Here is a 12,066-nt window from a genome sequence, read left to right as displayed (position 1 = left end):
ATTTTTTTTCATATTTGAGATCTCCATAGAATCCAATGGCACACATAATAATAATAATAACCAAACAATACTGTCACCGTTTGGTGACTAAGAAATTGAACTGAATTGAATTACAGGAAATTAATAGATACTATAGGATTATTGCTAGTGCAAGCACTAGAAACATCAAATAGGTAATAGTTTAAGGGAATAAATGTTAAAACGGCATGCCACGTGATCATTATGTGATCTGAATGCCCCTCGTCTGAATCTGACTTCTCATATTGCGTGTTTAGTTGCAGGCACAAGGATTCACACTGTCTATACTTAGCTCTCCTAAACGTCAAAGTCTGAGGCAAGACACGATCTGTTTTAGTGACGTGATCTACTTTTAGAACTTTTAACGCATTTCTTTAAATTATTTGATCGCTGGAGGATTGTGTTTAAATGCATGGTTTTTGGAAAATCAATTGAAGAGCGCGAATGGAATGCGTTTTGTATTTAAAATAAGATCTGAGGCTGTTATAGACCAGTAATGGTTAACAAACTGTGACAATAACAAAGCGCAACGTGGGACACATTTTGAGGAAGCGATTTATTAATGCATCGGTTCATAAAGCTGTGTGAATTGTGAAAATGCCAGTGGGAATGATTTCATTTTTGGCTCTATGCATCTTTTATATTCAAGGTAAGTTGTAACGTGCCAATGTGAAATTATTTAAAATCATATAAACGATTTAGAGGATATTATATATTTAGTTCAAGTGGATCATTAATTCAGTCATCAGAGAGACCAATTCTCACTCTTAACTAGTTGCTTATTAGCATATTACTAACATATTGACTGTTTATTATAGTACTTATGAAGCACATGGTAATACCTGATTCTGCATGACCGTATTTTAGACCCTAAAATAAAATAAAAATTCTACCCCATACCTAAACTTAACAACTACTTTATTAACGATTAATATGCAACAAATTATAAGTTTATTGAGGTAAAAGTCATAGTTAATAGTGAGAAATTGAAATGTGACAAAAAGGGACCCACTGCCATACAATTGGTATGACTTAATGCATCAGAATTATAATAATCTTGAAACTCTTTTGGTAACACTTTAGTTTAAGGTCCATTTCTCACTAATAACTAGTTGCTTATTAGCACGCCTATTATTAACATATTGGCTATTTATTAATGCTTATAAAGTACATATAATCCATGACATCCATAATCCTACCCAATACCTTAAAACTTAACAACTACCTTATAAACTATTAATAAGCAGCAAATCATGAGTTAATTGAGGCAAAAGTCATAGTTAATGGTTAGTTAATAGTGAGAATTGGACCTTAAAATAAAGTGTGACCACTCTTTTTATTGCTTGTTAAACATTCTTTAAATTAGTCTCAATATGTCTCATTGTAGTGCCACAGGGCCAGACTGCATGTGCTGAAGTGGACTCCATGACGGAGGCTGTGGCTGGAAAAGGCTTTCTGTTGGGTTGTATTTCCTGCAAAAGGAGAGAGGAAGTGCCTGGTTCTGCTATTGTTGATTGGTACTTCAAAGCAGCTGGAACTGAGGAGTTTATCCAAGTTAGTAAAGTGATTCTTTGTATCAGATCAGGTCACTTCAGATTTCACACTGCTTATAATTTACCCGGGGTTAATAATTAATCTTGGGCATTCATCAACTGATGTTTCACACTGTTCATTCCTAAAGCCTGGGTTAACATTTTTATCTGTGATATTTTCCCCGGGTTAAAAGCAGGGTTTAGAATGACAATAACCTGAAGTAAAGCATAGTGTGAAAAGCCCTATAGAACTTACAGTAAATATTTTAGAACTAAGCATAGAAAGTCACTCAGTTTAAATGAGCTGAAAATATTTGTAAAGACTCTACATCTGATTTTATTCTAGCAATATCTCTTTCCCTCTCAGATTTTTCAGTATGAATATAATAACCCCACCATTCTTCATGAAGACTTTGAGGGAAGATTAGAGTGGCAAGGAACTATGGGGACAAAGGATGTGCAAACTGGTGCCATCTTTATTCACAATGTCACATATAATGACACTGGGACTTACCTGTGTACCTTCCACCGCACGCTGTACCTTCCTCTGTATGAGGAGCATGTGGAAATAAATAAAGAGGTGGAACTCACAGTTGTGGAAAAAGGTGAGATTCATTCAAGACTCTCTAACAAGCAAAAAAAAATTGCATTCTGACAAGTAATTTGAATATCTGAATGTGTTACTCCCCAAGCCAACCCTGAGCTGACGTCTGTGATCTCTGAGATCATGATGTACGTGTTGATCGTAGTTCTGCAGTTGTGGATGATTGGAGTGCTGATTTACTGCTATCGGAAGATCTACGCTGAGAACGAAGCTCGTGAGGCCAGAAAAGCTGCATGCTCTCAAAACAAGTAAGGCTCACTTTTGTGTTGTTTGTTTTACACTACATACAGAATGTTATTTTATATCTTTCTGATTCAACATTTCCTGCTTTCATCTTGTGTTTCCACAGACTCGTTGGGTCAAAAGATCCTTGTGATGGCATTTATTTGGAATAACTACAGATTTGGTTAGGCTTATTATTTTCAGTGAATATAGGCTGATAATATATTTCATGCATAGTGTTAAAGGAATAGTTCATCCTAAAATGAAAATTTGCTAATTCTTAACTCACGCTCAGGTCTTCAAAGATGCAGCTGAGTTTGTTTCTTCATCAGAAAAGATTTGGAGAAATTCAGCATTACATCACTTGCTCACCAATGGATCCTCTGCAGTGAATGGGTGCCGTCAGAATGAGCCGAAAAAAAAAAAAACATCACAATAATTCACAAGTAATCCACAAGATTCCAGTTCAACAATTTACGTCTTGTGAAGTGAACTTTAGACTGCATGTCGCTTCCAGACAAAATAGTCCACGATCCATAATACAGTGGATTCCTACAGTGAAAAGGTAAATTTCCTGTTGTCCTCTCACATAAAAAAAAAAAATCCACCAACATATTTTTTTTTTTCGAACTGTTTTATTACAAACATGCAGGCATGTTGATTATTGTGATGTTTTAATCAGCTGTTTGGACACCCATCATGGATCACCCATTCACTGCAGAGGAACCTTTGGTGAGTAAGTGATGTAATGCTACATTTCTCCAAATCTTTTCAGAATAAGAAACAAATTTATCTAAATCTTGGATTAACAGAAGGCGAGTAAATTTTCAGCAGACTCACTTCGAGGTGAACTATTCCTGTAGTGAGGATGATGAGGAGGACTAGTCTTGCAGCCAGTATAAACCTCAGTATATTTCTAGTGATATTTCTATATAGTATAGCACTGCATTGACTAAGCTAGTGCAGAATGATTAAGTCACGTAGCAATAAAAACAAATACAACATTGTATTCATAAGACATTATATGCAAAGTTGAATAAGGAATATAAAGAGTCTGAATAAATAAACATTTTAATTATGAATTACATCAATCTGAAGAAACTAAAATATATAAATAAAAATAAAATAAAAAATCTGGTATATAGATTTGCTTGTTTATTGACTGATGATAAAAAACAGACAAGGCAAAGACAAAAGAAAAAAAGTATAGGAAACTAAATTCAAACAATGGTGAGTTAAAATATTTAAACACCATTTGTTTGCTGTTATTGTGAAATAGAAGTACCTTGTTTTCATTATGTATCCTTTATACTAATTAGACAACAAGTAGACTAAATAAAAAAAACATTAAATGTAAAAATATCCAGGCGTTTTCACTTATGCTCCAGGTCTCAAGCAAAACTCAATATCCTTGAGAGCTTATAAGGCATCTTTCCCTTTAGTGCCAGCAGATTTCACTGGGCCCATTAATAACTCTCTCATCTTGATTCGTGGGGTTTTCTCGGCACGGATGTTACTGTAAACCTCCTCTGTGATGACTTTCTTGTCTAGAAGTTGATCTAGGATGGCATCTACACTCGGCTTATCAGCTTTGCCCGATTCCTGTCGATGAAGTGCTCTGAAAGAGATGGAAACAAGCCTGTGGTCGGATTGTGAGGATACTGATGATGGAGTTAATAATAATCAGTGCTATGCATTGTTATATTTTAGGTTATGAATGAACGTTTTCATTATCGATACCAAACAGTAAAGTGATTTGAAACCTATTTTCATTGTTATGCACATACTCACCGTTAGATGGTGCGCCTGGGCCTGGTAAAGGAACAAGTGGAGCCTCTGAAAAACAAGTAAAAAGTTAATGATCCTCTCACAGTTAAATCTCCAAGTGCACAGAAACTGGATGAGGTTGTTAATGCAGAATACGGCTAATTATTATTATTATGACCGATTATTTGGCTGGCCTTAAAATTATTGTTCTCCTCTTAAAACGATTGCATTCAAATGGCGGTTTACACAAAAGTCAAAAGAAAATGAAAGTGAAATTGAGTTGAAGTCAACCTATATTTATAAATAGGAATAAAAAATAATTATGATTTGTCTTATTTGCATTAAAATACTTTTTTTTCTTTTAAATGAAACCGCTTGTATTTGTAATAATTAAAACGCAATTCATTTAATTTCTAGCCTATTTGAATTATTTTACAGTAGGCTAGTTTACTCACATTGTCCTGTGTTCTCTTTGAGCTCCACTGCTTGTTCATTACAGCCAATAGCCTGCAAAATTTCGATTGTTACAGGAACAGAACCATCCGTTGTGAAAGTGTTCACCATTAAATCGGCGAGATCTAAAGAATCTTGAACTTTTTCGACTGTAGCTCGCCGGACGCGAGGCTCTGTCTTCCGGTCGCACAGTTTGCTTTTAAACCTTTTCTGATTGTCCTTCCCCAGATCATCAAAAATATCTTGCAGGTGATCTTTAATACTTTTCGCCATTGTTCCTTAATTCTTTAAAAGTGTCGTTAAACTTCTAAAAACTGTCGAGGAGCATGAACCGGTGCTAACGGGTGATGTTTGCTGTGTAGGCTACAGTAGTATGGAGCCAGAAGAGTCTCAATAAAGATAAATGCACACACTACAGTCACATATGCACACATAGGATTCATACATGCACACATAATTCATAAATACACACACAGGATACACAAATGCACACAAAATTCACAAATGCACACACAAAATTTAAAAAGCACAGAAGATTTACAAATGCATACAAAATTCAGAAATGCACACAAAATTCAGAAATACACACACAATTTAGAAATGCAAACAACATTTACAAATGCACTCAAGATTCACAAATGCACAGGACAAGATTCAGAAATGTATTTCTGATGCACACACACATATATCTTGATTTACAAACTGCTTGCAGTCTGTGAACTTCACTGCATTTGTGTGTGAATTTTGAGACTCCCTTGACTTGGCTCGACACACAAATGCCTTTTTTTAAACAGGGAATGATCTGCAACCAATCAGATATCTCCCTTGTTTTAGCCAATCACAAGAATGCACCCCACGTGGGGGATTGTTTACTTATAAGCCAATCAGCGAACGACTCACTTTCCTCATGCAGCGAACGACTCACTTTCCTCAGCGAACGACTCACTTACCTCACACAGCCGGCGACTCACTTTGCGCAGCCAGCGACCCACTTTGCGCAGCGAACGACTCACTATCCTCATGAGTCACGCAGCGAACGACTCACTTTCCTCACCCAGCGAGCGACTCACTTACCTCACGAGACACGCAGCGAACGACTCACTTTCCTCACCCAGCGAGCGACTCACTTTCCTCAGCGAACGATTCACTTTCCTCACGAGTCACGCAGCGAACGACTCACTTTCCTCACCCAGCGAGCGACTCACTTTCCTCAGCGAACGATTCACTTTCCTCACGAGTCACGCAGCGAACGACTCACTTTCCTCACCCAGCGAGCGACTCACTTTCCTCAGCGAACGATTAACTTTCCTCACGAGTCACGCAGCGAACGACTCACTTTCCTCACCCAGCGAGCGACTCACTTTCCTCAGCGAACGATTCACTTTCCTCACGAGTCACGCAGCGAACGACTCACTTTCCTCACCCAGCGAGCGACTCACTTTCCTCAGCGAACGATTCACTTTCCTCAAGCAGCGAAGTTGAGCGAACGATTCACTTTCCTCACGCAGCGATCAACTCACTTTCCTAAGCGAACGACAGCCGGAGACCCACTTTTCGCAGCCAGAGAGCCACTTTCCTCTCGCAGCGGACCGCTGACTCTCTCTTCATGTAGGGACTGAATATTATAATTAAAGTGACTTCTATATTGCATCCAAAAGAATATTTAGATATATTTAAATATTCAAAAAGGTTTAAACATTTTTTTTTTTTTTACTTTCATTAAAATATTTCAATAAAATGAAATAATTGCCTATTGCAAATTTATGAATCCATGGTTAACTTTTTTTCTGCAGTCACTGGGCTATATGTATTGAGACATTTTTAAATTTATATTTAGTAAAAAATAATAAAAAATAAACCTGAATTGTAATCTAAACATCTGTATTTTCATACAATTTAATACAATTGCTGTGTGAACACGTTCATGTGATTGGCTTATAAGTAAACAATCCCCCCCACATGGGGTGCATTCTTGTGATTGGCTAAAAGAAGGGAGATATCTGATTGGTTGCTGATCATTCCCTGTTTAAAAAAAAGCATTTGTGTGTCGAGCCAAGTCAGGGGAGTCTCAAAATTCACACACAAATGCAGTGAAGTTCACAGACCGCAAGCAGTTTGTGAATCAAGATATATGTGTGTGTGCATCAGAAATACATTTGTGAATCTTGTCCTGTGCATTTGTGAATCTTGAGTGCATTTGTAAATGTTGTTTGCATTTCTGAATTGTGTGTGTATTTCTGATTTTTGTGTGCATTTCTGAATTTTGTATGCATTTGTGAATCTTCTGTGCTTTTTAAATTTTGTGTGTGCATTTGTGAATTTTGTGCGCATTTGTGCATCTTGTGTGTGTATTTATGAATCATGTGTGTGCATCTATGAATCCTGTGTGTGCATATGTAAATGTAGTGTGTGCATTTATCTTTATTGAGACTCTTCTGGCTCCATACAGTAGGTGTGTCTTTAAGCTTTCCGCCCTGCTATAGGCCACTTTCTTGTAAATAGGGCACAAGAAAGTGTGTTCAGTTGCTTTTCTGTTATTTTGTTGTGAAACTTGAAAAGTAGGTTTTATGTACAGTTTTCAATCTAATACACACCATTTTTAATGTATGCTCTTATTATGTGACCTCACTAATATAGAAATTCTCAGTGCAGAAAGAAGGATATCACACACTTTAGCACTCCAGCATCCTGACTCAACCAAACTGTACCTCAGACAAAGGCATGATACTTTCCAGGAATACAGAATGTAGCTGCATCTCACTTCTCACAGTTTTCATGATCCAAAAACACCAAGATGATTCAATGAAACAATGAAAATTAAATTTACATGTAGTCATAGAGCAGACACTTCTATCCAAAGCACTTACAAACTGTAGGACAAATTTATATTAGATAAGATAGTTTTAATTTATTTTATTTTTTTAAAACAAGCTGTTTAGTAAATAAATAGAGTGCAAGTCTAAAAGGTGAATGCTTTTTTGTTTTGTTTTTAAGAATAGTGCCAGAGATAGAGGGTCAAATAAAAATGGAAGGGAAGTGTTTTTAGCCGATTTCAAGATGACCAAGGACTGCTCGGATTGAGTTGGCCAGGTCATTCCACCAGGAGGAAACATTTAATTTAAAAGTCTGTGAAAGTGATTTTGTGTCTTTTTGAGATGGCACAATAAAGCGGCGTTCACTTGCAGAACGCAAGCTTCTAGCGGGTGAATTTAGGTGAAGGGATGCAGAGCTAGCCAAACATTAATGCCTTGAATTTTATGGCCGCAGCTATCGGTAGCCAATGCAAACTGATCAACAGAGGTGTGGCATGCATTCTTTTTGTTCTTCAGGCTTATTTGAAAACGACATGATATGTGTTTCGGAGCAGGGTTGGGACAAAACTCTGCAGTCATCCGGCCCTTGAGGGAATTGTGTTAGACACCCCTGCTCCACAGGTTCTTCAGGTTCTCCTCCTAAGGAGACTGACTGGTTACTGTAATATCTAATAAAGTTGTTTTCCTCCGGAAGTCAACATGTGCTATCATTAGTGTCATTATAACGCAAAGACTAGTTATAGTTGTTATAAAAAGGAAGAGCAATGTTAACATTTGTTTATAAAACATTTAGAATTTTAAATTGAGACACATCACTCAACACATTATACACACATTTTTAAAGAGTGTATTGTAATAAACACGTGTTATTTGAATGTCTTTATGGTTTTGTATAACACACACAAAAAAACAATGTTTATGTGAGGCAGGACTTTTATGTATCAGAACAGGTTTTCTTTCCATTTAAAATTGTTTTTCTCTTTACTTTTTTTTTAAATAACTTTTTTCAGACATACAATATGGTTCAGGCTACGCTAAGGCACATGAGATTCAAAATTCACAGATGAGGAGTCAAAACATGTACAACTTGTAAATCAGAGCCCGGGAAAAAGGTAGAACAACTTTGGCAGCGTCGCTCTGTCTTTACACGCCATTTGTCTGAAGTGCCCCATTGAATCTGTGCTTTCAAAGCGTCTAATTACCTGTAAAAAGAGAATATAATGACCATCGTAGACAAGACACCAAAGTTCTGAAGGTTATGAAAAATACTTTTTTTTTAAGAAAAATAATTCACAGCAATTGCTCTTGCAGGATTTACCTTCCTGAACAGTTCCTCAATGTGATCCTCATGTGCATGTTTCATTAACACATCCACTAGGTTTTGGACATAAAATGTTCCATTCTGAACATGCCGGTAAGATTTGGTGTCTGTATACAGACAGAGAAATTTCAATAGTGGATTTAGGTGCTTTTAAACTTTACAAACAATAATGGAAATTAAATTGAATGAGCTACAAAATAAGTTTTGGTGAAATTTATTTATGAATAAGTAGACTTTGCAGGATTTTTTTGGTTGGTCATGATTCGTTTCAATTAAAGTTTTTAATACATCTTCATCTAATGAAAATTAAGTTCAAATGCATTTTTTACCCGGTGTGCAGGACATGAGAGAAATGAAGTCTTTCTCCTTGTGCACAAAGTCATCGCCCTCTATAGCCTTTGACTCATCAGGCTCACCGTCACTGGCCCACATGCCTCCATGCTCCTCTGAAAAGATATTTGGATAGGAATGTGTAAGCCTTTTTCAACAGCACATATGAGATGTGTGGTTATTACAATGATGTAATAAACTCAAATCCAAAAAACAAAAAGAACAATTGTATTTTTTCCAGTCATTTTTGTACCTCCCCTGCAGGCTTGGATAAGAATAACCTTTGGTTTATCTCGCAGACCTGGACAATTCTCAGTGTTCAGACAGCGGTAGATTTTATCAATCAGGAAGGTATCAGAGGGATTGGTTACTGTATTAAAACGGACACCCACTATGGCATCCCTTATGCCGTGGGACATTATAACCACAAAGGTGCTGTCTGAATATGCATGTTCTTGACGTTGTGCAAACTCCTTGACTGCTTTCTCCATATCCTGCCAATTCAAATAAACTAAATTGAAAAAACAAATTCAAGACACTTATAATAAGTACAATATATACGATAAACATTTTAGATGCATAATAATAAAAGATAAAGGTTTTCAATAAAATGCTGTATGCATCATCTGAATGCTTTTCTCTCGTAAGACCAGACTTGCACACCTTTGCAGAGAGATTTCTGTACTTGACAACTTGATAATCCAGCTCCTTTAACAGCCATTCCATGTTGTCTTCATCCCTGTCTGCCCCCCTTCTTGTCATAGCCTTATCTTCAAAATCTATGTTGTTGATAAGCAGAGCAAGACGTTTTCTTACAGACTTGTCTTTTACTTCGTAAATCTAGGAAAAACAACCAAGAAATGTTAATGCATAATTAAACCCCAACCAATTCAATAGCAAATAGAGCAACTGTCATTCACACTAGAAAGACTATTAATGTGAATTATTAACAAAAACTTTGTTTGATGGATTTGATGAATACTTGCCTCCTGTCCATTTTCTCTAAGAATTCCGTTTTTAAATTCTTGGCTGCATGGAATAACTTGCAATTGTGTGTGCCAATCATCTGACAGAGCAGACTTGAACTTCAGACCCTGATCTGCTCTTGAGTCTACTGCATCCACACGTGACCGGGCCACAGGTAAACCTAGAAAACAGAAAACAGGTCATGAGCTTATCAGTAATCCTATTTTAATACATACAATATTCCTCACCCCTATGTTTTGACATTTAAACCCGAAAACCAAAACTATAAGTCCCATATGTTCAGAAGTAAAAAAAAAAAAAAAAAAAATACCGGAATGGAATGATTTTCATTAATTTGGATTAAGAGTTCTTCAGTGTGCATTCTTAGTAAGGAACACCATACTAAAATACTCAGCGATTCCTGTATTACTTGTCACCATAAAGTACTAGGTACTGAATCTAAAGCGGAATATACAACGACCACTGTACGCTTCCTGAACGGGTTTGAATCAATCTGAATAAACCACATGTTCAAGTCTGGGTGGATTCAAAACTAATCTAATTGCTGATTTTACCACTTGCCGATAGTTAATGGAGCTTGCCGAGAAAAAAGTACAAAATCAACCTCTCTGAGCCGCTCTGTCTCTATAGAGCTTAAGGAAAGATAAAAAGTAATGATAATTTTCCACGGCATACCTGACAAACCTGTTAAGCTTTGTCTAATTTTTAGTGTTCTAGTGTTGGGAAACACTGGTCTATAAAGGCCTATAGTCTTGCAGTTAACTGTATAGGCTAAGTAATGACATATAGTTGTGCAGTGCTAAAAGAACAACAATCCAATGACTTTGAAAGTAACATAATGTGTGGTTAGACCAGAGGTGCCCAAACCATTCACTGTGAAGGGCAGGAAGCAAATGTTGCATTAGCTATATCCAAATAATAATGCGGTGGCATGTTTTGTTCTTCTTCCTCTTATTTTTGCCCATGGACTCTGGTTTGGGCGTCTCAACCAAACACTGACTAATATTTCAAATGACAGACAGCCTACATAATGGGTTTTGTTTAAATGTATCTTTTAAATAGGAATAAATCATGTTAGGCTATCTCACTTTTGTTAATAGCTTTTGTTTTATGTAATAACAGGCATGTTGTATTGCATTCAAGATTCCTCAAAATAAGATCTGGGATGTTTTAAAAACTTGATAAAGAATAGTTTTGTATTTGTTTTGATGAAAGCTGAAAGCATTGGCTGCAAACAGCCCTCCTTCTTCTGCATTTAATTTCGTATCTATTATAACAAGTTACTTATCGCGTGTCCTTGCAATCAAATGGCGGTTTACACAAAAGTGAAAGGAAACTTACAGTAAAATTAAGTTGAAGTCAAAAATAAATATGATGTGTCTTATTTGCATTACAATCATTTTTCTTTCAAATGGAACCGCTTGTATTTGTAATAATTAAAACGCAATGAATTTAATTCGTAGCCTATTTGAATTATTTTATAGTAGTTTACTTACATTGTTCTGTGTTCTCTTTGAGCTCCACTGCTTGTTCATTACAGCCAATCATCTCTAAAATTTCGATTGTTACAGGAACCGCACCAGTCGATGTGAAGGTGTTCACCATTAGATCAGCGAGATCTATAGCGTCGGCCACTTTTTCGAGTCTGCCTCTTCGGATTCCGTGATCTTTCTTCCGATCGCAGAGTTTACTTTTAAAATTCTTTAGCTCGTCCTTCCCTAGATCATTAAAAGTATCCTCCAGATGGGCCTTAACACTTTTCGCCATGATTGCTCAGACATTTCGTGTCTCTCCCAGTAGCTGTTTATGAGGTGTGATTTACTGTTGAAGGTTTTCACGGAGGCTTGTACATATACGCCCCCGTTGATCTCAGTGTCTGTCACCTGCATGTTTGTTTCACTTTTTTTTTTATATTGACCAATGAACAAGTCGTGACCAAGACATCATGCACACTCCACCTGTAGGTGACTTGCGCTCTTTTAGCAAGAATCTCACCATCTATATAGTTTTGTTTGATCT

At 36.6% G+C, this 12,066-nt stretch overlaps 3 protein-coding genes across 4 annotated transcripts; 1 reads left to right on the top strand and 2 right to left on the bottom strand.

The window, feature by feature from the left end:
• The first annotated feature begins 263 nt into the window (after positions 1 to 263).
• On the top strand, positions 264 to 3,520 carry si:ch211-225p5.8 (uncharacterized protein LOC555567 homolog). Of its 2 annotated transcripts, XR_008187890.1 has the most exons (6): positions 264 to 667; positions 1,406 to 1,572; positions 1,918 to 2,155; positions 2,243 to 2,402; positions 2,504 to 2,941; positions 3,059 to 3,520. XR_008187890.1 is itself a non-coding variant. In XM_052618048.1 (5 exons), the coding sequence occupies exons 1-5, from the start codon at positions 616 to 618 to the stop codon at positions 2,547 to 2,549; spliced, it is 663 nt and encodes a 220-aa protein (XP_052474008.1). In that variant the 5' UTR covers positions 264 to 615; the 3' UTR covers positions 2,550 to 3,520. The 2 variants fall into 2 exon arrangements, 1 of the variants encoding a protein (XP_052474008.1); XM_052618048.1 differs by having other exon boundaries at positions 2,504 to 3,520.
• On the bottom strand, positions 3,517 to 4,962 carry LOC128030189 (apoptosis-associated speck-like protein containing a CARD). Its single transcript, XM_052617670.1, has 2 exons — positions 4,599 to 4,962; positions 3,517 to 4,037 (listed from the first exon to the last, which is right to left on the bottom strand). The coding sequence occupies exons 1-2, from the start codon at positions 4,867 to 4,869 to the stop codon at positions 3,796 to 3,798; spliced, it is 513 nt and encodes a 170-aa protein (XP_052473630.1). The 5' UTR covers positions 4,870 to 4,962; the 3' UTR covers positions 3,517 to 3,795.
• Positions 4,963 to 8,451: 3,489 nt separating this feature from the next.
• LOC128030415 (caspase a) lies at positions 8,452 to 11,895 on the bottom strand. Its single transcript, XM_052618030.1, has 7 exons — positions 11,544 to 11,895; positions 10,047 to 10,207; positions 9,724 to 9,900; positions 9,314 to 9,554; positions 9,060 to 9,176; positions 8,728 to 8,837; positions 8,452 to 8,611 (listed from the first exon to the last, which is right to left on the bottom strand). The coding sequence occupies exons 1-7, from the start codon at positions 11,812 to 11,814 to the stop codon at positions 8,504 to 8,506; spliced, it is 1,185 nt and encodes a 394-aa protein (XP_052473990.1). The 5' UTR covers positions 11,815 to 11,895; the 3' UTR covers positions 8,452 to 8,503.
• Between the last annotated feature and the right edge of the window lie 171 nt (positions 11,896 to 12,066).

Source organism: Carassius gibelio, chromosome A16 (genome assembly GCF_023724105.1).
Source record: "Carassius gibelio isolate Cgi1373 ecotype wild population from Czech Republic chromosome A16, carGib1.2-hapl.c, whole genome shotgun sequence".
Classification (NCBI taxonomy): Eukaryota; Metazoa; Chordata; class Actinopteri; order Cypriniformes; family Cyprinidae; genus Carassius; species Carassius gibelio.
The sequence above is the reverse complement of the archived record's forward strand: the minus strand, read 5'-3'. Positions and strand labels throughout refer to the sequence as shown.